The following is a 25,049-nucleotide window of genomic DNA, read 5'->3' on the forward strand; positions in this document are numbered from 1 at the left end:
GTGTGAGTGACATAGAGAGTGTGTGTGTTTCATCCACTGATGTATGGATGGGTGACCTGGTGTAAGTAGTGTATCTAGCAGTGTAAGTTACCTTGGTGAATAAGGTGTGTGGGCTGGTAACACTACATAGTATCCATTGTAAGTCGCTTTGGAGAAAAGTGTCTGCTGAGCGAATAAATGTAAATGTCTAACTTGAATATTCATGGAACCAATGGACAGCGCTTAATTTGTCCGAAATAAATATAGTGCAGTTTTTTTAACTTTATCCGCCCACTCAGTTATTGTCATGTTTGCTGGTCTTCAGTGAAGTGATCGGTGTTCTTCCTTGCAGTTCCAAACCCTCCCCTCAACGTCTCCGTTAAGGTGGTTCAGCTCAGCAGCGGGGCTCTGTCAGAGGGGAAGATCGGTAGGCCTCCCTCCCGGAGAGTGCGCGACGTCCCCCTTATGGAGGAGCAGGAAGAGGCGGAGGCTCACGAGGAGGAAGTAGAGCCTGTGGAGGAGCAGACTGAGGCTCAGGAGGAGGAGGAGGAGGAGCCCAAGAGCGAGGCGGACCCCGTCCGACCTGTGAATTCCTCTATGGAACGCTCCTTCGCCAATGACACCGAAGATGAGAATGCGCCCGACCCTTACTGGGAGGTGGCCACGTCGAGCCCCGCCCCAGGCGCCCAGGAGGAGTTTGTAAATGCCGTGGTGCCGGACGAGTCCAACGAGTCGGGCTCGGCCGCGGAACCGTCCTCGTTTCCCTCGTCGCTACCCACGGAGAGACCCCCCGTCCTGCTGGAGCTGCGATGGCTGCCGCCGCGGGCCCCCTCCGCCTTCGATGGCTTCAACGTGTATGTGTACCACGATGGTAAGTGTGTGCAAGACTTGCGACAGTGACGCTGTAGGCTACTGGCTCTGATTGCACGCTTGTTATTTTTGTGGTTTTTAAACATTTGTCACCTGGTAACACTGAAGTTTCTCAGCGCTGCCCTACCTTGCCCTCGTGTTCTTGTTCCAAGGTAGAAACTGCATCGATGCAGTAATGAAGGTTTGCAAAAATTCTGCCGCTGTCGTACTGTCCGTACAGCTATACCCTGCGTCCTCATGTTACGAACCTTTGGGTTACGAATCCTCTAAGATACCACCGGGTATTTTTTAATTCTACTTTTTTCAGCTGTTTTTTTTTCTTTTTTTTTAAAAATTGTTACGGCGTGAATGTCACCTGCATTTCTGAATACAGCCTTTAGTTGGCAGTAAAGAGAACTAAACGCAGTCGGAAAGTGAGATGGATTAATTCCACGGATTAATTCCGCTCACCTCCACCTTTTTTACAATGCATTTCTGACGCTGATGTTTGTGATGTGTGACAAGATCAGGAACACGTTATACTTACAAATTTCTGGGATAAATTGGTCATCAGTTGGCATTAAATAGGAATTTGCAGAGACCCTTTTTTATTTTCAGTCATTTTAATATGAATAGGTTGAAGTTAAGAAAAATATTAAAAGTATAATAGTGTATTTTTCTTTTTTTATATAAAATATGACACTTTTGCAGTGTCTGTTATATTTACATTTATTCACTTAGCAGATGCTTTTCTCTAAAGTGACGTACATCTCCGGCAACGATACCAAAAGTGCATCACATTATTTTATGCTTTTATTAATTGTATACTTGCTAAAGGAGGCAAAGTGTCCAGATGCTAAACAAATGTTGAAAGTGTCTCATGCAGAGAGATCGTAAAAAGAAAGCGTCGATAATTCCTAGCTTTTCTCCGAACCTGTCCGGTTAATAAATTAAGGGAAGTCTGTATTATTAAGGTTTCATGAACTGCGATGCAGTGGTTAGATTTACAAATAAACCGGGTGATGAAGAGACTTCCGGTCCCAATTGCGCTTGTAAGTTGAGGACCCGGAGTACTGCGCCACATACGAAAGGAAGCATTTTGAGTCCGAGTCCTGCAAAGTGGAGACTTTTCCAGGGCAGTGCATCTGTTACGCCTTCTTTTCGTAAAAGTCCAGCTGTAAGAGCCTCGGGAATAAATGCATAATTTAAGTTGCTCCAGGCCTGAGGTGAAGTCAGTTGCAGCGAAGTGTAAACGTTTTAACAGAAAACTGCACGGAGACGGCCACCGTGGATGACAACACCCATGAGTTCTTCCTGAAGCTCAGGGAGCCCGGAACCTACCGGGTGCTGGTGCGCACCCTGAGCACGTCCGGCCGCTGCGAGCCCCGGGAGAGCGCCAGGGACACCGGTGTCACCTTCTACCTCAGTGAGTGGCCTTCGCCTTAACGTTTCAAAGCGCTCTGGCTTTTCTCAGCTCATCCTCCATCTGTCCTCGCAGAGGAGGTGCCGCCCGCTGCGGGGTTGCGGTAAAGGTGACCGGATACGAACGCGCCTCCCAGGCCTCCCGCCGCCTCATTTCTGCATATTAATTTAGCCGCGGTGTTATTTGGAGCTCTCGGCCGCTGAACGACTGGAGCTTAATCGCCGATTTTGGTTCTCGAGGCTTATGCGGTTTATGTATGCACTGTAATTTGCATTCGTTCGCGGCGAGCATCGCGAGTAGCACTCGTTCGGAGCTGTACCGCCGACGTGATTGTTTACGCTGTTCGACAGATTGCGGTGGCATCCTCGGCGGACGGCACACTGACACCTCGCTCATCTTTCGCACTTCTATGTCCTGTGGTGCCGCACCAGGGGGTGATGGGAGGAATGGAGAAGCCTGTTAACAGCCCTTGGGTGACAGGTGCCTGGCCCACCTGGGACCGCTTAGACACGGTCCTGCAGCATAACCCAGTGCATCTGAGCTCGGTCGGCTTGCTGTGGGGTGGGGGGGTAGTGGCCCGAGCACCTGCTGCGGAGCCTGCGTCGCGGTGTGCGGTGCGACTTACCCAGGTGCTGCGTTGCAGGTCCCGGCGGCGAGTGGTTCGAGCAGCCTGCGGAACGGCCCCAGGCGGTCAGCGTCACGCTCCTGGGGCCGAGCACGGCAGCTGTATCCTGGGCCCCCGGCGCAGAGGGCCGCAATGGCAGCCTGGTGTCCGTGCTGTCGCTGACGTGCCTCAAACCGAGCCTCGGCCAGAGGACGGAGAGCACCTACTGCGGCGAGGTGAGGAGGTCCTGCAGCGGTTCTCCAGGTTATCTCGCAACTCTCGGAGTGCACTCGCTTATCACAGTTTTGGGAAAAAACAACCTGATAACGGTATTTATTTCTGGTTATACCTTGTAAGATAACTTACGCTTGAACATATAAGGAATTTGACATTGCGGGTGCTCCTTCAGACACATTTCATAAAACAGGACATCTAAGTGATAAATAAAATATAATAATAAGTGAATATTTTTAAAATGTATTAACGAATACAAAAATATACAAACACGGTACAGTCCAGATACCGAGCATGTCTGAGTCATGTTGGCATGATGGGTGGAAATAGCAGCTTAATGGCAAGATGAAATGTAAGTAGGTGTAGCTGATGACACTTCGATAAATACATTAACATACACATATGTTAGCAGTGCAAATTTCAGTTGCGAAAGTGTTTAAAAATAGAAATTTTAGCGCGTGTGTTTGGATTGCCTGTCTGGAACACATTTTCCAGCTTATTTGTATATTAACATGCTAATCACAGTAATTGCCACCGTTTTAAATTGCACTCTTTTGTTAGTCTCTCATATATTTAGTTGCGACATTAGTCATGTAGACTCTTTTGGCAAGTCCTGCCGGCTCAGTAACAGGGGAGCTGCGTCAGTTTATATTAGCCTGGAGATGGCCGTATCTCCCTGGGCTGGAGATGGACGTGATCCGTTCGGACTTATCGGGCAGCCGGCGAAACGCCAGCTGTCCCGCTGCGATTGCAGCTATCAGTGTGATTAAAGTTCCTCTTTGCGGGGTCATTACACCCTTCGCTTCACTTTGCCGGCCGGAGAAAGGAGGCAGACCGCCCGTCTCCACGGCTCCGACCGCCATCGGAATGCATCCGTGTCGTCGCTCTGTTTTATTGCCATTAATACATTACAGAGTCCTCAACTTAGAAATACGTTTGTGACCGGAAGTCTGTTTATATGGCTTTGTTTGCGGACCCAGCCGCCGGGTCATAACGAGTACAGATACCCCTCAATTTATTGACATTATGATCTTATTGTTATGATCCAGAGATGAAACTATAATGAATTAAAATTCCTCTGTGAGACATTCATTCATTCATTCATTCATTCATTTTCATCACCTGCTATAGCACACAGGGTCGCTGTGTTCCAGAGCCTAACCTGGAAACTCAGGACATGAGGCAGGGAACACTGTGGACGGGATTTCGGTCTATGGCAGCACTTTTTATTATCTTTAACCTAAAACAACATGTGAAACATCTGTCAGCATCTGGCTACTCTGTTTCATTCAGCATCCATACAGTCAATAAAAGTATAAAATAACAGATGTGGAATACTCCCGTTAATTCACTGGGTAGGTTTTGTAAAAGCTCTTGGTTATAACTATATTTACACTTCCAACATTTTTTTTCACTTTGAGATGTGCTAAGATTAAAAAAAGATTAAAAATGACTGAAAATACAAACATATTGCTTCCACAAATTCATATTTGATCTGTATTGTGGAGGGATTTATCCCATCGACATGTGCGGCACTTGCCATTTGATCATCACCGCCGAGGAACACCAGACACGAGCGGTAAACGCTGTGGAAACTAGTGGAATGAATCCACTCCCACTCGTAGTCTGATGAGGCGCTTTTTAAAATAAAACTGAAAATTTATTATTTTCTCCATAAAGTCATGTCTCCGGTGCTAACGCAAGCACCATTGTACTCCAGTTCTTAACCATCCTGTGCGGTACGACCTTTAAACGTTAAACCGGTGCATTAAATAAGACGATAAATGCCGGAATGTTCTGTTTTAGATGCTGTACTGCAAGCAGCATGTAGTAGTAATTCCCTTCTAATAAATTATTTATTTCATAGCAAATATGTTGAATTAACTTTAGACTTAAAAAAAAAAAATTGTATAACTGTGTTTTGCATATTGTAATGATGTGTTAATATATATTTAAATAAGACATTTTCAAACAGCCGTGCTGTTCTTAGCTGAATATTACTGTATTTTTACGAGTTAATTTCTGTGCCGCATCCTTCCGAATGGCTGGCCTCGGTGCACTTAACGTACAGTGACACAAGTGGCACATGTATCTGCTAATTCACCTAATGCGTTCATCATAAGTAATAAATATGATACTTATGATGATTTTGAAGAAAGCCAGAGGTCAGGAACTGAACTCCTACAACTGATACGGCAGGTTGGAAAATAACCGACTGGCCAGGTAACTGCTCGGTAGTGGCTCGGCTCTGGAGAAAAGTGATGCGAGAAGCTCAAGTGAAAATAAATCAGGGGAAAGAAAAATGAACCCATCCTTTTAGTAAAAACATGGAGAACAGAAAGCCGTAAGTTTTTAAGCTCTTAAAACTAGTAATGCTCTTTATTCCTTGGAATGACCCCGGTCTGACTCGTCAAGGTTAATTGTTTTTCAGGAAAGTGTAAGTGTTCTGGGAAAACGATAAATTACTGCAGCAAAAAAGAAAAAAAAAAAAAAATTCTGGAAGTTTTTTTCATGGGGAAAAATATGAAATGTTATCGTGATTTTAATCCACAGGAAAACTCCACCAGCGATATTATCACCAATCTGACTCCAGGGGCGCAGTACAGGGTAGTGGTTTACCACACCAACGGACCGCTGGTGAGCCCGCCATCGGACCCCGTCATCATCGCAATAGGTGCGTTCCACCTGCAATTGCTGAGTCCACAGGCCTCAAATGCAGTCATTCATACTTCTTTTGACAATCTGTATTGCGATTGTGGTGATGCAGATGTAGAAATTGTAGGGTCTGCATGCGGGTGTGTGTGTGTGTGTGTGTGTGTGTGTGTGTGTGCGTACTGCCTTCTGCTTGCTGTGCCTGGTGCCCCGCGCTGCCTACGCCGTTATTACCCAGACACGTACATGGATTGGTAGGTACAGTATATAAGGATTAGGGTTAGTTCATTACTGTAACCAGACCTGGGGGGAGAAATCCAGTCATGCAACTGACTGCTCCTTCCAGTGCATCATATACATGATTTTGTTAAAGCATTTTGATATGATTTTAATCTTACTATATGTAAATAAAATGTTTCATTTTAACAGTTTTGGGAATTACTAAAATATTTTTTGTGTTCATTTGATGTTGTATGCTGAAGTGATATTTTTGTTTTTAACAGCTTGGGTTCTGGTTTCCAGATTGACCAACAATGTTTCACGTTATTTTTTTTCATTCTAGAAAATTTATTACAGAATAATGTAATGCGCTGGACTGAGGTCTGGTCATGTGCAGCTGAACTAAAATTGGGTGGATGGATGGATGGATGGATGGATGTCTTGTTGATCCGCAAGGAAACAGCAGCATATGCACAAGTAACTGTGACAATAATAGTCATAATAAATAGACAGATAACAGTGCGGTAGATGACGGTGGATATAAATGAGTAAGAAGGAGCACAGGCAGTTCACTACCAGTAGGACAGTCAGAGGTCAGCACCGCTGTCAGACCACTCCGTCTCTCGCTGATCCGTACCCTTGCGGTGCCCCTCAGAGCCGACGGGGGTCCGGGACCTGGCCGTGCACCCCCTGAGCCCGTCGGCGGTGATCCTCACCTGGCAGCGCCCCTACCGCGTGGCCTTCCGCAAGTACATCCTCGAGACGTTCTTCTTCAGCCCCGTCACACAGACCTCCAAGTGGAGCACCTACTACGAGGTTGCCGCCACCGCCTCGGTCACGGCTTCCGTGGTAACGCCGTCGTCTCGTTTCCGTGCACTGCCTCGGTCCATTTACATGCTGTTGCTCGCATTTGCATATAACCCATTCGGGATGTGGGGTCTTAGCCAAACACTTCACCTCTGGGTGGTGAAACCAGCACCCTGGTGACTTTTTACCCCTCTGGAGTTTTCAGTGCAGTAAAGGCATGGTTGGTGCTCTTAGAGTCCCTCTCGTGGCATAGCGCCAATATGTGGAAGAGTAGCAGAGAGCATAAGGGTTAGCGCTGCCTCCTTCAACTCAAAATACCTGGGTTCGAATCCCACCTCCTCCTGTGGAGGTACTTACCCTTAACTGGTGGAGTAAAAATTACCCTGTTGTATAAATAGGTAAATCAGTGCAAGTTGCTTTGGGGAGAAGTGTCAGCTAAATAAATGTAAATGTCAGTTAGTGAGGTGTCAATAGTTTTGCTGGGCATTCGTCACACTTTTGTCATCGTCGTCGTTGTTTTGCACCGGCCTTGTGTTTTCTGGGCGGAGGAGGGAGGCCACGCTCTCCTACCATCAGCAGGACGCGCGGTTACAGCCATCCGTTTGCCGTGAAGCGGGCTGTCTGCGGGAGGCCTCGCACCCGTGCGTTTTTGAATAATCTGCTTTATCTGGCAGAGGGTGACCGACCTGCTCCCGGCCTGGCACTACAAGTTCCGCGTTACCATGGTGACGTGGGGGGAGCCGGCGCTGCGTTGCTGCGACAGCTCCACCGTGAGCTTCATCACAGGTGCGTCGCAGACCGGCCGCACGCTCGCGTCACGGTTCCGTCTCCCACTGCTGTCTTTTCATTCTTCCGTGGCCATAAAACCCCGGTTGTGGAAATAATGGATCCTTTTTATTCTCGGCTGTTTTAAAGGAATTTTAACTTTACGTCGCTTCAGGTGAATAAAGGTGATTAAATAGGTTTTACGGAGAATTTAGCTTTTTCCACAACCTACCCAGAATAAATCAAGGAACGTGAGAATTATTAAACTTTTATTGGTTTTGAATTAGTGGTAAAAGTGACGCTTGATTTGCAAACAAAGTTACGAGCGGACTTTAATCAGCCGTGTTTGTAACTTAGGAGCCGGGGTGCTCTGAGACCTGCGTTAGAGTTAAGGCCATCAAGGGCTTTTTTTGTGCCGCGGCCTCTTGAGCATAGATATTGTGTGTGTGTGTGTGTGTGTGTGTGTGTGTGTGTGTGTGTGTGTGTGTGTGTGTGTGTGTGTGTGGTCGTCCTGGCGTCCGCAGCTCCCGAGGCGCCCCACATCTCATCGGTGGACTTCTCGAACGGCATTCTGTATGTGCGCTGGACCTACGGGGACATCTTCACCGACCTGTCGCACTCCCGCATGCTGCACTGGCAGGTGGTTGCTGAGGGCAAGAAGAGCGTGAAGAGGCGCATTTCTGTCGATGTGAGCGAACACGGTCCACATGACCATCGTGCTTTTAGATGACCAAGTGGCTCAGCTGCTCTTTACTGCTAGGGACGTAGTGCCTTCTCGTGAGGGGTGTTTCAACACGTCGCACACTGACCCCCCCCAACCCGTGCCCAGGTAACTCGCACGGTCATGAAGGCGGCTCTGGCCCTCCCCCCCGGAGACATCTACAACCTGACGGTGACCGCGTGCACGGAACGCAGCCGGAACACGTCCACCCCCCACATCGTCAAACTGGGTCAGTGTCACCTCTCTGCGGGTATGCCTGCCTCGCTTTTCCACCTCCAGACCGTTCACTTGTGTTCCTTCGAGGTGTCCTGCGGCCTCAGCCCAACACCTGAGCACCTGGGCACGACCAGGTCGCACAGCTTTGTCCTCGTCGTACTGACCATTGTCCAGCACCGCAGTGGGGAGGACGGCCGTGACCTCAGATGACCTTTACAAATAAGGGATGCTGTGCAGCTGTGATTATGTAACTTGGTAACAGCTGGCATGATGTAAATGCATCCTTTGTGATTATTCTTACCTGTTCCCCTTACAGAACCGGCGTCGCCCAGGTCTCTTTACGCCGTCAACAGCACGCACACGTCCGTGAGCCTTGTGTGGGTGGAGGAGGGAGTGGTGGACTTCTACCAGGTCCTCTGCAAGCCGCTCAGTCTGAATAAGGAGCTCAAGGTACCAGATGGATCCTCACGGTGACTTTGAGCAGATCGCGGGACGTGTTCGTTGTGGGGACAGGTTAAAATCCAACAACTCTCGGGAGGAAGGACATTCGGAAGAAAAGGAGCGCGTTTGAAAGCAACGGTTGTCACAAATACACGGTGGATATGTGTCAAATGTCCGTCGACACGCGGAACTGGTTCGGCCGAAACGCAGCCGTCAGCATGACCAGAAACCTCATAATCTGATCCTTTCATTAGCCTCAGTAGCAAATACTTCCCCCAATATATTTTTCAGATGTTCATGAGCCGTACATATCCAGGTGTAAGGACAGTACGTGGTTTTGAGATGCAACAAGGGGCACGTGACCTCTTAACATTATTATTATTGATTAATAAGACCTTTGGTTTCAAGGCTCTGTTTCTGGTTAACATTTATCCTTAACTGTCTGGAAAAAAAAAACGAGGGTTTCGGGGGTTATCAGAATGCACACGCAGTTATTACACATAAATGTGTCTGAGGGGTTGTGGTCCCGTGTGAAGGAGCCGATAAGGAGCCGATGGCACCCGTATCTTGTCCTCCGCAGGGAAGGGAACCCCAGATCGTCCACGGTCACATGGCCACCATCTCCGGTCTGCGGCCAGCCACGGCCTACAACTGCAGCGTGACCAGCTATAGCTACAGCACCCCCAGCGAGCCCACCTATGTGGGCGTCTCCACCCCAGGTAGGCCTGCGATCTGTTTGCACTTTGGGAGGGGGCTCGGAAAGCGTTCTCTTTACCATCCACAGGGTGGTAACGTGTTACAGTTACTCTGCTTCTTGTACTTTACGTTTCTGGGGAAATTGTACATTTCAGAGGAGCTTTTTCACATCAGTCCTTTTTGCTTGAGCACATTTGGAAAGGGAAAAGTATAGTTATAGTCCATTTTACATTTCTGTCACTGTGTTCTTGTTGCTTTTTAAATTTCTGCATGTAATGCTTTCGCTTTCTTTCCTTCAGTCACTTTATTATGAAATATTAGCGGCACCTCTTCACTGCCAACTCGCATCTTCTGTCGTTTTATTGGCCATTTTCAAGCATCAAAGTCACTTTTACTGTTAGGGGTCGGGCATCATCGGACGATCATATCTCACGCGTGACCCCGAAGTACCACAAGCATTTATTTGTGCGATGAGGCCATTGGGAGTTTAGTGTCGACAGTTCAACAGCAGTGTGTTTGTTTTGTTGTTTTTGTGAATTAAGTAGATTTAACCGTAATCATTTACACAGATTAAAACTGCGGAGCATTTTATTTAAGTACATCCATAGTATTATTTGTGTGAAGTATTTTGATTTCCTTGTAAGTGCTTCCGGAGTGTTGTGATGAGACATCTCATTTTGCAGAGACGTGTTAATATTTATTACTATGGTAACTGATGTCTGCAGGTGGTTTGCGTTTATGTATGTATAAAATGTATAACTTCTGCTTTAATACAGTTGTACTCTTGGCCAATCCTAGATGCTTCTATCCATGTAACATGTACTGGAGTCAATGGTGGCCTCAGACAGGCTGAGAATCACATGCCTGCTGCTGAAACACACTTTTGTTTTCAGTGAGTTACATTCATTTAGCAGACAGTTTTCTCCAAATCAACTTACAGTTAATTACCCATTTATACAGGAGGGTCATTTTACCAGAGCAATTTTAGCATAAGTACCTTGCTCAAGGGTACTACAGTCAGAGGCAGGAATCAAACCTGCAACCCTTGGGTTCAAAGGCAGCAGCACTAACCACTACACTACCAGCTGTACGTTGCTTTGCGGAAGAGAATCTGCTAAATGAACAAATGTAATGTAATATGGTGGTAACACACCAGTTAGTATGTGGTCCACAGAAGCTGTATGTTTTGAAGGTTAATTTCGCTTCCTTGCAGAGAACTGCCAATGGCCAGATGAACTCCTTTTGTGGGAGGCTGCGATGGACTCGATGTCCGGAACACGACACGGTTTCTAGCAGCAGAAGCGCGTTCGCTCGCCAGCAGGCCGGCCCGCAGTTTTACGGTGTGTTGACCATGTCTTTCCAGCAAGGGAGATGAACCCCAGTGTGGCGGCGATCTCGGCCCTGGCAGTCCTCAGCGTCCTCCTCGTCAGCCTGATCGCCCTCATCCTCCTGGTCCTCCGCAAGAAACACCTGCAGATGACAAGGTAACGTGGCCTCGGCGGCGAAGCCGTGCGGAGGAGCTAAGATCAGAGTCCGGGGTCGCTGTATTCCTTCTGAGGAAGGGAGTGCTAGGGAAGCAATAGAGACAGAGACAAATGCAGCTGGACGACCCGAAACACTCATCAAGTCAAGCGAAGCCAGAGGCGAAGCTGTTCGCTGCTGTCGCCTTCACCTGCTTTGAGGCACGGAGCAATAACGGTGTGCGGAGGCAGTCGGTGATTGTCACTGAATGTGGCCGGTAATTTCCCGACGCATTTTTCAAAGCGGAGCTGATTATGTGTTAATAGCGACTGGACCGAACCGTGTTCATACAGTGACCCTCCCGAACCTCTTCGTAGGGAGTGCAGCGCTGGAACCTTTGTCAATTTTGCCTCGTTCGAGAGGGACGGGAAGCTGCCGTACAACTGGTAGGAATCGCTCCCGCTTTGAAACATGAAATGCACTGAAAACAACATGTTGCTCATCTGCTTTTGTATGTATCCACGTGCGTTTGCTGAGGTTGTGCAGTGCAACAAGAGGATGTGGTACTGATTATGAATAGGTTAATCTTGTGCTTCCCCCTTCCTTCTCTGCCCGGGGGGGGGGTCGCTGTCATTTCTCATGTCTGATTCACTTGATGAGCCGCTTCAAAAAGCAGGAGATTAAACAGCTCCTTCATATTCAGCTCAAGTCGAATCAGCGGGATATCATACGCTGAAAGTGCCATTTGTCGACAGTTTAGGGGGTTTGAAAAGCTAATGTATCTTCGGGGATAAAACGGTACATGTTGCTGAACATGGGAAAAGGACAGTAATACAGAAGTACAGTTGAACCACAGTAGGTTTTAGTCCTACGACAGCGATGAAGGAGTGGAGCAGTTCACTTGAATTTAAATTCACTCATATTAGAGATGACTTACAGCTCCATCACAGACATCATGTTCATTGTTATATCAATTATTACATTGCAGTCTGAAAAACAGACTTAAGGATTTCCATAAATATGTATTATTTCATTGCCATAGAGACTATTAAAAATCACTGCATTTATGTGCATCAAAGTCAAAATGTTATTCTTCAAGTCCATTTATTTGAAAGTTATGGAGTGGCACACATATAGCATACAGTTTTTTAAATATGTGCATATTAATTTTTTTTTAAAGATTATTTAAACACCTTCAGTTTGCAAATGTGTCATTAACCAACATGTTCTCTCTCTAATTTTCAGAATAAAATGGGTATTTTAAAATAGTCATTGCATAACATCTGCTGATGCCAAATTTGATTGTACTTAGAAAGCTGGCAGTGCACACACTCGTGAATGTGTTGCATACAGATGGTCCCTGTGTTAGAGCACCGTTACAGTGCAGATGTATCAGTCCTTATTAGTGACCACGTTTGCAAGTAAAAGAGCTGTAAATCTCCGTACCTGCAGAAGGATGCATTTTTACTCAAAAACTGAAGTCATAAAAACAAAACGGTTTTTTATGTTTTTATTTGAAATGTATTTTCTGATTTTAACCAATGTTTCTGGAACTGTTGGATTGGTACATTGCTCTATAGAAATATTTTATTTCTTATGGGAAAAATAGTCACTGTATATTGTTTTGATCTAAGCTGCACATTTTCTGTCCATGTTAGTGTTTCAGGGTGGGGACCATCTGTAGTGTTAACTAGACGAGTAGTTTAGCAAACGTGAAACTTTATTTTATTCGTAAATATTAATTGATTATGAACAGGAGGCGGCTTTTTCATCAGCCGAAAACTAAATGAAACCTTTGAAGTTAATGTAAAGTTCATCTGCACCAGATATTGGCCTCCTACCTGCTTCCAGCTGTAGTACCCTTGAGCAAGGTACTTACCCTGGATTGCTCCAGTAGAATTACCTGTCTGTATAAATGGGTAAATAATTGCAAATAGATTAACGTTGTAAGTCGCTTTGGAGAAAAGCATCAGCTAAATGAATAAATGTAAATGTAAATATTGCAATGATTGGACAGCGCAGTGGTTAAAAAAACACAAATCACTTTATTTATAAATAATATTTTATTATGAATGCAGAATTGGTAATGAAGTGTCATTACACTGCAACATCTTCCAACGATCCATCATGATCATTATTAATTTTTATTTTCATATTGATAATTATAGGTAAATTCTTGGGGGAAAGAACGTTATAAACAAATCTGAATGATAAGAAACGGAAAAGCATGGCCCTGATGATGGGACGGTGCATTTTTCGCTGTCCTGCTAACTCCCCCAATTTCCTCATCGAGTTCACTTTGTGGGAGCTTGGCGGACAACCTGTAGAAGCTTCCGGATCAACGTGGGCCTTACTAACCAAGCGCCATTTTGTGTCCCTGCCTGCCCCCGTGTTGCACCCACTCCAGGCGAAGGAGTCTCTTTGCCTTCCTAACCCTCCTGCCATCCTGCCTGTGGACTGACTATCTTTTGGCTTTTTATATTAATCCTTGGTAAGTATGCAACGCTACTGGTGCATTGTGGGACAAGTGAGGCCGTTCCGTCACTACGCCGTAATCACGCTAACTGGAGAACACGTGGACGCACTGGGCTGCCGTATCAGGGTGGGATTAACCCAGTGAGCACATGCTCTTCGACCACTGTAAAACCACATGGCTGTGGCTTTAACCACATGTTTGCATGGTGATGGAATGATTTTTAACAGAGCCGTACGACGGGCCGGCTCAGCGCCTCCCTGTGTAAACGTGTCGTAGCGCATGGCCCATATTCGTGCCCGGTAGCATTGATATGCATGCCACGGTAGCGGTTTCAAGTATCGATTTCAAGACGCAGCTCTTGCGGGGCGCACTCCGCCGAGGAACTCCATTGTGTCGTGAGCACAGTAAGACTAGCGCCAAGGCTCTCTGTGCCATTCGCTACCCGTCTGTGTCCGCTGTAATAAGAGTGATTTCATTATCCGTGCACCTTTAATGTGGCCTCCACGAAGCATCCGAGTAACCTTTCCTGGAAATCCGCTTCATTCCACCCCAGGCCCTGCCTAATGGACACTGTCTCTTTATGTGCTTAAGTGGCACTTAAATAGATTTACACGCATCCCCGGTTTCCACAGAATATTAATGCAGACCTCGCAAGGTCAGGATGTTATGGGATTGAAACGCATCTTGTGCTGTTCCGTCATTCGCGGTGCGTTGATTCGAGATGGTTTCTTCTTTTTCAGGGGAAAGACTGCTTTAAAGAAAAGGAAGCTAACAAGGTAAAAACGCGTGTGCGTGTTGGAAAATACGAGCATATCCCACGTCTCGAAACCCTGAGTCCACTGAGCAAACTGCCGTTACCAAATGTTTGTATAACGTACCGTGTGCGAATCATACATAATGGCAATATATGGAAAAAATGTACAGTGGGTCCTTGTGTTAGGTTAACGTTCATGTTACAGATTTTCAAAGATATAAATGCCATCGTGTTTGTTTTCAATTCTTGCACTTTTCACGTTTTTCTAAAGTTTGCTTCTTGGAGTTAATGACACCTGCATTTCTACGTCCAGCCATTAGTTGGCACTAAAGAGCAGTGAAGTGAGCATCATTTGGAACCGGTCTTCCTTTGTTTGGAAGCCTCATTATGTATTTCTAACTAATATTCTGCCTCATAAATTTGGATTTTTTCTCAGTAATACAGACCAACTAAAATTAAATTGTCATTGTCGTCGTCATCTGGCGTATCCTTTGTCAGACCTACAGTATGTAATATTTGAGAATAAATGTCAAAACATTATCCAATAAAATGTCATTTATATTCCGAGATGAAAAGTTTAGAAATGGTTTTCAAAGGAGCATTACAATGTTGGAGCATGTCCTGCAAAACTCAGTACAAGCAAACCTTTGTAAGATACTTTAAATACTTAAATCTTTATTTACTGTGCCCTGAAAAAGTAATTATAAATAATGAAATATTTGAAAAATGTATATAAAATATCTAAATCGTTGAGATGATAGCGCACAATACTTGTCGCTACAATTTTGCTTTTTGAAATAAACCTGAATTTTATATTAATTTATGATCCATAGAGTTATCTGATATTTTCTTTCTTTTTATGTCTGTCTGAAGCCCTGTCCAGCTTGATGATTTTGATGCCTACGTCAAAGACATGAGCAAAGACTCTGCCTACAAGTTTTCTCTCCAGTTTGAGGTCAGCAACGGCACGGGCTGGTAGCGGCTACAGGGCCGTCACGCCAACAGTCCTCTCTCTGTCTCGGCAGTCTCTCTCTCTCGAAGTAGTTTTCTGAAGTTGATGGAGCAATTAATCAAAGTCTGTTTTTTATTTCATTAACTTGACACTTTTCTGAAAAAAGTAACTTACAATGTTAGACCCATTTATAAAGCAGTGTAATTTTTACTGTATCAATTAAGAGTAATTACTTTTCTCTGGGGCACTGCAGCAGGAGGTGGGATTCAGTCCTGGGTCCTTTTTATGTAAGGCAGCAGCAGCTAAAAAATATGCCATCTGCTGCCCCTGACCGGTTTCCATTCATTCTCTCTCTTTGGGGTTTCATAGCTAGGCAGTGCTGTGTGCGTGTGTGTGTGTGTGTGGCACGCGTGCTCGGTTTGGTGACACTGAGCTTCTCTCTGAATGGTTTGTGCTGTAGGAGCTGAAGAGTGTGGGTCTGGATCTGTCCCACGATGCCGCAGACCTCCCGGTTAATCGACCTAAGAATCGCTACACCAACATCCTACCTTGTGAGTCGCTCCCCTGTGCTGGTCCAGTTGCTACCTATGGGTTCATTTTGGATTTACTTGTTTAACACTTTAAATAAGTCAGAAGGACTTAATTTAAGTGTCTTTGTGAAAGGTCTGTTGTCTGAGTCCCATGTAGGATTTCCCATATCTCAGTGTGCTGTACCTCCCGCTGGGCCCATTCACAGCTGGAAAGACATGATGAAGTTGTGACCCACCCAGAAAGGCTGCCCTCTGCATCTCTTTACATTTATATTTTCATTTATGCATTTATCAGACTGTTTTATCCAAAGATACAAACGGCTCCGGAGTAAGGAAAAGTGCATCAACAACAGAGAGAGATCTTGGACTCATTTATTGAAGCATAGCTTATTTATTTGAATACAGCTGTTGTCATAGTGCACATATTCTAGTAGCTACCTATAGAAGTGACATGTGAATAGGAAAATAGGCAGATAAACAGTAGCAGGTGGTGAAAGACTAAGTTGTGAAAGATTCAGGAGAGATGTGGATCTGAAAAAGATGGGTTTGAGTCTTAAATGCTAGGAGGGATTCAGCAGCACTGAGGGAGAGCGGGCAGTCATTTCACCACATGAGGGCCAGAAATGACTGTTAACTATCAGTTAAGTAATTTATCTAGGTTAGCTCGCATCATTGACCGCACCCCTGATGTTCACAAGCGCTGCCCATGATATAACAGTAAGAACAGAATAGCTGTGGATTTACATAACATGTAAATATGACATACAGACGACATCCTCAAGGCAGGTTCAGTGGATGAGGGATGTTGTATCCCCCCAGCACGATGTATGCAAATTCCTGTCACGCATTGCGATTAATGGGCTGTAAATACAGATGTAACATGTGTCGATCGTATGTCCTTCACCAGATGACTTTAGCCGCGTGAAGCTCGTGTCCATGCACAACGACGAGGGCTCGGACTACATCAACGCCAATTACATTCCGGTAAGTGGCGCGTTCCCCCTCTCTTCCTGACACTTGGTGAGCAGCGCCCGTCGGCCTTATTGCGTTTGTTGAAAAAGTATTTCCTTCGGATGACTGCAAGGATTTTGTAAGGCAAATCTTGCAGGGGGAAGGACTGCTGAAAACTGCCACGTCTATGTTTTGCCCCAAAGTGATACAGCTTCTGAGTCTGGGCTCTTCCATTTTTTTCCCCACAGGGCTACAAGTCGCCTCGTGAGTACATCGCCACCCAGGGGCCCCTCCCCGAGACCCGCAATGACTTCTGGACGATGGTGCTGCAGCAGAAGTCCCGTATCATCGTCATGCTCACGCAGTGCAGCGAGCGCCGGAGGGTGGGGCCAGTCGCTCGCCTCGCAGCCAATCGCAGGGCACGCGTTCAGTTACTCCCGTTTGTAACACGCAGGATTATTAGAGTCGGGGGGTGACGGTTGAGCTCCGTCAGCTTTAGAGAGTGAGGTCAGAGGTCACGTATTTGTAAGCGTCCTTCTCGGAAGCCGGATCGTACCTGGGCCGCAGCGTTCGGTGATCTAATAAAGAACACCTATTCCTCACCTAACGGGGTTAATTTGTTCCGTGAAATCGTCCCTTTTGGCAAATTCCTCTTGTGCGGAGGTTCGATTACCATTATTACGGTGAAAAAAGTCTCTCTCAGGACGGAAGTATGACTGCCCTTAATTAATGAAAATAAAGACAAAGGCATTTTTACACACGGCAATAATAGCACCAACATATTTCAAATTTTAATATTTCGTTATATCAAATATAACACCTAGCTTGTCTTTTGTGTTAGATCTGCATTAATCCATTATAGACAACCGCTTTTCCAATCCACGCATTAGCGTAACTTGAACGCCACTTGAAGAAACAGGTACGCAGACCTTCTGCTTTGGAGAAGCCCCATACTAACAATTATAGTCTCCTTTATTGTCTTTTTGTTGTACCGTCTGAGTTATAGTTTTACTGTGCTTTAACCTTTTCCTTAGCTTCGGTTTCAGACTGCGGTTCGCGTTCCGTAGAAGTGCTTCACTGACGAGCGCTCCGTTTTCGTTTCATATTACAACACGTTGTTACTAAAAGGCTCCCTTTCCTGCAGCAGCTGTGAAGCACACTGTATGTTTTGTCTGTGCTTTAAACTCTCCATTTTACTCCTTTTAAATGGCTTTTCAGCTCCTGGGGGGTCACTAGTGCAGCAGGAGCCGTCCAAAGCGAACGGGGTGAACTAAACAGAAGTGGCGCAGTCATACTAACGAGAGGAAACGCACTAAGTACTGATAGAAAGTCTCTTACCTGTTTCACAGATGGAGGGTTCGCTACTTTTAACTGTGATTTTATTTAGCTGTCCTTATATTATACCAGCTTGCAGACAGACTGAAAGCTGCACTGGGACTGAACTCCTTTTGAAAAACTGCCACTGGCTGAAATAGGGCAGCGACCGCTGGCATCTTTTATAGCGGCTCTTTTTACACACACACACACACACACACACACACACACACACACACACACACACACACACACACACACACACACACACACACACACACACACATTTTCAGAACCGCATGTCCCTTACGGGGTCACGGGGAACCGGAGCCTACCCGGTAACACAGGGCGTAAGGCCGGAGGGGGAAGGGGACACACCCAGGACGGGACGCCAGTCCGCCGCAAGGCACCCCAAGCGGGACTTGAACCCCAGACCCACCGGAGAGCAGGACTGCGGTCCAACCCACTGCGCCACCGCACCCCCGCTCTTTTTACACTTTATATCAATTCCCTTTAATTAAAATGTCCACGTAATGGAGAGAAATACTGTCGTGCTGAATAATGAACTTGTTGTGCGAAGATGTCACGTGGAACACGGGGAGCCGAGACGGCTGAACCCAAGCGCGGCGTTGTTCGTTAGACGTTGAGGGAAGAGGCGAGTTCTCAGAACCAGGGACGGGCGAAGGGTCGGTCGATCGGCGAACAGGACAGGAACGAGGATCCGCGGACGTGGTCGGAAACCGGGAATCGTGAACAGCGCGCGCGCGGTAACGCGAGGAAGGGCGGTTGTCCCAAACGAGATTCCGCAACGGTACGGGAGCTGAAGAGGGTCTTTATAGGGTGAGCGATTAATCATGAGCTAGTGCGGAGTCAGGTGTTGTCGCTTGTGTTGTGGACGTGACAGAAGAATAATATATGCATTTTTTTTCACGGTCTGTTGTAGCGGTTTTTGTCGTACGAAACCCCATTATGTGAGGAATGAATATATACTTACTACATCTGGAGTTGATGTTTAGACAGGGGATTCAAAGGGTTATATTTACAGTCTGTTTTTCTTAAGTTAAAACAAGCAGAGCAGTTACATTTCCAGCATATAAAGTAGATAGAAACAAATAACATTAAACGTTAAAAGAGAAGTACAACTTTTATCGTAGTTGTCATCTACTTTCACTGCCCTTGCCTCTTTATTAGCAGTGCTTAGTACAGATATCTGTGAAATTACACTGATTGAAGATCAGTCTGATCTGTAATAGTAACGAGAGATATGGCTCCGAAGAATTTACCCTTGGAATGCAGTACTTTTGTAACAGCGGGACTGGCTTTAATATTAAGCGTCTTGTTTTGCCGTTGACTGTTGTTTCAAATGCTTTGAGAAATTATAGTGCTGTTATGTAGTTAAGGGGCTCTCGGTGCGTGGCTGCAGGTGAAGTGTGACCACTACTGGCCCTTCACGGAGGAACCGGTAGCCTACGGGGAGGTCACCGTGGAGATGCTGTCCGAGAAGGAGGGTCCCGAGTGGACAGTGAGGAACTTCCGCTTGGGATACGTAAGTCCTGCTCTGCCGACAGTTGGTACTCTTTACACGGGACGTGAGCGCCACCTGCTGGCAAGGTTCTCTCTGGCTTGATGGTAGAGGATGATGGGAAAAGAGAGGAGCACCTTAAAATGGGTGTGACGGATGACCGCGGAGTGTAACTCGATGACACGCCGCATACTGGAACCGTGGGACGATTCCAGCGTTATGACTAGTGATGTTTGTTGTATTTCTGCTAGGCGGATGAGACTCAGGACGTGCTGCACTTCAACTACACGTCGTGGCCTGACCACGGCGTCCCTACGGTGAATGCCATCGAGAGCATCTTGCAGTTCGTCTACATCATCCGGCAGCAGGCGGGGAAGAGCCGAGGTCCCGTCGTCGTGCACTGCAGGTAGGGCCGCTTTCCCCCTCTGTCACCCGTATCGCTACGGTTAGGACACCGCTGAACTTCCGTCCAAACATTTAGAGCGTGGACCTTCACGTTCCGTGGGTCTCGTTCACAAAGTGGCTCAAGCAGACAGTTTACAGCCCACGATTTCGTGCTATTAAATGGTGTCCACCTCCAACTCATTTCTCTGTGTATTCAGACAATCCGACTGGGAGGAAAAGCAATCGATGCCATTAAAAGCCCATAACTGACATAAATCTTAATGGATATAAATTAAAGTTCTTATGTCATCGTTATTAAAAAAGTCTGTGTCCTTTGGTAGTCCAAAAAATAACAGCTGGACAGCAAGCAGTTATGCGATTTAACTTTTTATGTTAGTGGAAAGCAGCTGGTGTCCTGGTTCGGGCCATCAGCATGCAAGGCGACGGTCGCTGGTTCGAACCTGCTGTTGTACTCTTGATCAAGGTTTAATAGATGAAATGAAGACTTTACAGATTTGGGCAAAAATAGCAGGAAGGTTCAGCAGCATGGAAATGCTGTTTTGAAAAGTGTATACCAAGTATATAACAATAAGACATAAAATTTGAAAATTGAAGCAACACTTGCAGCTCAGTACCTCAGTATTTACGTTGAACTGATATGTATAAATGGACAAACAATTGTAAAGTTGATTACATTGTAAGCCACCTTGGACAAAGGAGACAGGTAAATAAAGGCTCATAGCAGTTGTGATAATTGTTATAATATTGCCCATTAATATTCTCCTTTGTCCTGAACTGAAGGATCTCTGTATTTGGAAGTGTGATGGGCACAGTTTGCCTTTTAAGGAGACATGTTGGATAAACTTGCCGGACGAAGAATGTCCGTCTTTGTCCTCCAGTGCCGGAGTGGGCCGGACGGGGACCTTCATCGCTCTGGACCGGCTGATGCAGCACATCCGGGAGCACGATTTCATCGACGTGCTGGGCCTGGTGGCCGAGATGCGCTCTCACAGGCTGTGCATGGTGCAGACGGAGGTCGGGGAGTGCCGTAACCCTCGCCGTGTTCCTGCACTTTAGTCTGACGTTCCGTGAGCTCATGTGACCCATGTGCAGATAGTACGGTTGCACACTGACCCATCTGTATTGACACCACATGGAAACAGTTGTGTCCTGATGTCATTTGCTTCTACCCCCCAGGAGCAGTATGTGTTTATCCACCAGTGTGTCCAGCTCATGTGCCGGAAGAAGAGGCAGCAGACAGTCTCCAGTGACGTCATCTACGAGAACGTCACCAAGTCCTAACCATGGATGCAGTGTAAGCTTAGACCAGCATCAGTCTCCTTTTGTAAAAGAGCAGCGCATTAGGGCTTTAAGCGGTGTGGATTTGACTGTTCGTGTGCAAATAAGCCTTAATGCTCCGCTCTGTTTATTGGGAGTGAATATGAATGTACGGATTAATGGATTTATTTTGTCTGATTGGGAGAACGTTGCATGGCCTAACAGTGCTTGGTGAGTAAATGTGACTTGTTTGTTTCATTCAAATCCCAACTCCCCTTCCACAGGTCACAGCGCTCCATGCACCCTTTCCTGCATCAGGCTTTCCTTCATCTTTCATAACATAGAAGAACAACACAAGAACAGGAAAAATTAAACAAAAATAAATACATTAAAAAATCATAATAAATGAATAAATTTTAAAAAAAAAAGTTTGATTTCTCAGAGGCAGGAAAAAGAACCTGTCCGAGAGCCTTTGAACGCCCACTTCCCATCGGCGTGGATCACGCGACCACTCAAACGTAGCAGGAAGATGCACATTTCTGAAGCCGGCGCCCCCTAGAGGACACTGAGGGGAGCCGCAAGCTGCAGGTGGAGGTGCCACGCTACCGGTGGAATGTTGAACCGATGGATTTCTTAGCCGTGTCATTTTAATATCAGTGGTTTATGTTCATATCAGGCCTAGTGGAAACCTAGATCACACTTAACTTCATCATGTTTCACAGTGTTTCCATGTTGCTGCATTGCTGTTGTGACATTCGTACCTTAATCGCGGGACAGTCTAGGTAGCAGTGCATGTGGTGAGCTGATCTTATTCACGCGTTGTCATCTGTTTGGACAGTTAGCCTTGGTCTCCACACCTTTTAAAAGCTCTCATTTCAGCGCCCTGGCGATGAGAGAGGCCATCTTTAACGCTAGTGTCCCACGGCCTCAGACATATCAGACCAAAATGTTCTCATCTGCAAATAGCTGAAAGGATGACTTCTACAAACAGGTGACATCAATGTTACATTGGTGTCAGAAGTGGGATGGGGGAAAGCCATAAGGCAATGGATCCGTGAGCTCGTGGCTTCCACCACGTATTGCCAAGTTGGTGGGATCACGGCTACAGCACTGAACTTCTGTCAAAGACTCTTGCAGAAGCACCTCTGATGGACAGAGCTGAAATGGATTGGAATATCATGTTAACTACAGTAAATTGGAAACTGCCCTTCAGCCACTCAGCTCTTGCTCATACCGATGGTGGGTAATCTTGCTGCACTAAATACCTGTGTGTTACTTTATTATTTGTATTTTTTATGTGTATGTGCTTCTTGAGATTTATGTACCTTTTGCCTAAACTTGAAACTACTGTACGATGGTACCGAAAATGATGGCTTGAAATGTTTTTAGGTTTACCAGGGTACGCTTACTGTGTGGTTTTAAATCTTACAGTACGGTCATGTGGATATTGTAAAAATGGACATGAAGGAATGTGGAAAGTTCCCCACGTGTTCAAGGCCCTGTTGCTGAATTCTGGTTTCACCAGGTCCAGAGGACAGGAACCTCAGAATAAACCCAGTATGATTTAGTTTGCTGCGAGTTTCACGTCAGGGCTTATTAACTCCCATTGCCATGTGTTATTGGTGTCTTTTGTGTTTACAGTGTCTCACCTGGAGTTCATCCTACTTTATTACAAGTACAGCGGGTGTTTTAGAGCTGGACTTTGAACCCAAGGCTGAGGTCTCATGCCTCCGTACTCCACTCTTACAGGACGTTAAGGTACATAATGAAGTGTGAATAAGCTGTAAGTCGACATTCCGCTGAGATTCTTCAGCTGTGTCAAACAGCGGTCATTAGCACAGTGTAACTACAGCTCACTGACAACCTGTGTAAATGTGAAAAAAGTGCTGTTCTTCTCCGCGATGTGGCTGTAGGGCTTCCGAATTGGTCTGTGGGGGGGAGCAGCGCCGGTCTTTTGCGTGGGATGATACGGCCTCCCGTGGTGCGCCCCCCCCCCATCCACTCCGCGTCCCGTCCAGAACCGCGTGTGTCATCGGTGCCATTCTCGTGCATTTTGTCACTTACTAGAAGGACAGCCGCTGCACTGCTCCAGCAGCAGGTCATTGTCACAGTTTTAATGTGTGTGTTACATAAATAAAATGTGTCACTATGTATTCTTATGAATCTGGGAGAGGCATCTTTTATTTTGTTAACTTTTTTTTTTGTTTGGTCCAGACAAGTTACTGTGTGGCTGTGCTGCTGCAAGGGCAATTTTCCAGATCAGGGTTGTGGTGACCCCTGATATAAGACTACAGCACAGTATAACGCTTCTGTTGTAGTTCATACTGACTTCAAAATTACGAAAATGAAAACAGTTACAAGGTACTAAAAACTAAAAATGTGCCATCTCTACACATCTCTACCATGAATGAGTTCACAAATATGTACATTTTTCATCAGCTAGAGGTTTCCTGGATAAGTACAGAAAGTTATAAACATATACACACATTGACTGAAACCGCTTGTCCCAAGCGGGGTCGCGGTGAGCCGGAGCCTAACCCATGAACACGAGGTATAAGGCCGGAGGGGGAGGAGACACATTCAGGACGGGATGCCAGTCCGTCGCAAGGCACCCAAAGCAGGACTTGAACCCCAGACCCACCGGAGAGCAGGACCTGGCCAAACCCGCTGCGCCACCGAGCCCCCTACATAAATATATAAAGTTATAATTAAAAACATTTTGCAAGACTTTTGAACATTTTTCTCATCATCAGCTCAATTAAAATAAATTTTAAGAAGAATGAAAGAACACATTCTATCCACAAACCACTATTCAAAGACTAAACCGACTAATCCCATCAAGTTGCGGGGTTCATTATCTGGTTCTTGAACTGAAAGAACTGCAAACATATTAAACCCTGGGGAAGCACGTGGAATCAAGGCCACTTTCACCTGTGTTCCTTTACCTTCCGAGTGCATTTAGGAAACAGAAACATGAGTATTTTTCCCCGCAGCACACAGAAATTAAAATGACAAAGAAAATGCAATTAAAAACAAAGTGGACAGCCTTCCTACTTCAATAAAAATTGTACTTTGAATGTTCAAAACGCAATTTATCCATGTATGGACCATTTCTTCATGAATGCCAAGAATTCATGTGATTCATGAATCATTTAATTTCCTTTTACAGTCTTTTACATCTCCTCTCAGTCAAAGACAATGTAGTAATGCAGTTTAAGGCATAAAACGGAAAAAAAAAGCAACCTGCATTACAGAAGCATCTGGTTCAAGTCTCTGAAAAGATGACTTAGTGGACTCCTTGTTTCTGCTATGTCTAGAAGAACACACCCGCTTCACATGCAACAGTTAGTTGTGAAATTGTTTACGGTCCTCGAGTTCAGTCTGCTGAGGCCAAAACTCAAAACAGTCTGTTCTTGAAACTTTTGATGAGTCTCTGACGCTGTGGCCATGTCATGTACGAGAGTTGAGATCAGGGCCCTATTGACAGTTTGTTGTGTGGCACCCTTGTTACGATGTTGGGTAGAAACTCTGCAGGTCTTAGAGTCAATTCCGTCCTGGGAGTTCTCTTGGAGAAGTGTCACCAAATTCAATAGTAAAAGTGTAGAACATAGAACTTCAGAAACGGCCGGTGAGGTGCGTGCTGGAGGAGGAGGATTGGGGTTCAGTCCCCAGGTGAGTCACGGAAAGTTGGTACTTCAAGGTAATCGGTACTAATTTCACGTGGGACCCATATAGAAGGCGGTTGGAACATGCGCAGTAGTCCGATGCACAGTAAGTGGGGTTCTGAGAAAGCACTTTGTAGAGCGACTAAGAAACTTGAT

General features: G+C 45.9%; 1 protein-coding gene across 2 annotated transcripts in view; it reads left to right on the top strand.

Annotated features, from left to right (window-relative positions):
• ptpro (protein tyrosine phosphatase receptor type O) overlaps positions 1 to 23,320 on the top strand; it is a 39,762-nt gene extending 16,442 nt beyond the window's left edge. The window contains exons 5-27 of one of the 2 annotated variants that reach the window (XM_029252212.1): positions 332 to 850; positions 2,093 to 2,254; positions 2,895 to 3,091; positions 5,643 to 5,763; positions 6,616 to 6,809; positions 7,442 to 7,553; positions 8,057 to 8,220; positions 8,362 to 8,482; positions 8,786 to 8,919; positions 9,491 to 9,629; positions 10,970 to 11,090; positions 11,445 to 11,513; positions 13,475 to 13,558; positions 14,284 to 14,319; positions 15,171 to 15,252; positions 15,710 to 15,800; positions 16,687 to 16,763; positions 16,979 to 17,113; positions 19,468 to 19,590; positions 19,818 to 19,972; positions 20,850 to 20,985; positions 21,148 to 21,265; positions 21,513 to 23,320. In XM_029252212.1, the coding sequence (XP_029108045.1) occupies positions 332 to 850; positions 2,093 to 2,254; positions 2,895 to 3,091; positions 5,643 to 5,763; positions 6,616 to 6,809; positions 7,442 to 7,553; positions 8,057 to 8,220; positions 8,362 to 8,482; positions 8,786 to 8,919; positions 9,491 to 9,629; positions 10,970 to 11,090; positions 11,445 to 11,513; positions 13,475 to 13,558; positions 14,284 to 14,319; positions 15,171 to 15,252; positions 15,710 to 15,800; positions 16,687 to 16,763; positions 16,979 to 17,113; positions 19,468 to 19,590; positions 19,818 to 19,972; positions 20,850 to 20,985; positions 21,148 to 21,252 (3,077 nt within the window). In that variant the 3' untranslated portion in view covers positions 21,253 to 21,265; positions 21,513 to 23,320. The remainder of the gene's footprint in view (positions 1 to 331; positions 851 to 2,092; positions 2,255 to 2,894; positions 3,092 to 5,642; positions 5,764 to 6,615; positions 6,810 to 7,441; positions 7,554 to 8,056; positions 8,221 to 8,361; positions 8,483 to 8,785; positions 8,920 to 9,490; positions 9,630 to 10,969; positions 11,091 to 11,444; positions 11,514 to 13,474; positions 13,559 to 14,283; positions 14,320 to 15,170; positions 15,253 to 15,709; positions 15,801 to 16,686; positions 16,764 to 16,978; positions 17,114 to 19,467; positions 19,591 to 19,817; positions 19,973 to 20,849; positions 20,986 to 21,147; positions 21,266 to 21,512) is intronic. The other variant, XM_029252213.1, reaches the window with a different exon arrangement.
• Positions 23,321 to 25,049: the final 1,729 nt, after the last annotated feature.

This window comes from Scleropages formosus, chromosome 5 (assembly GCF_900964775.1).
Source record: "Scleropages formosus chromosome 5, fSclFor1.1, whole genome shotgun sequence".
Taxonomy (NCBI): domain Eukaryota; kingdom Metazoa; phylum Chordata; class Actinopteri; order Osteoglossiformes; family Osteoglossidae; genus Scleropages; species Scleropages formosus.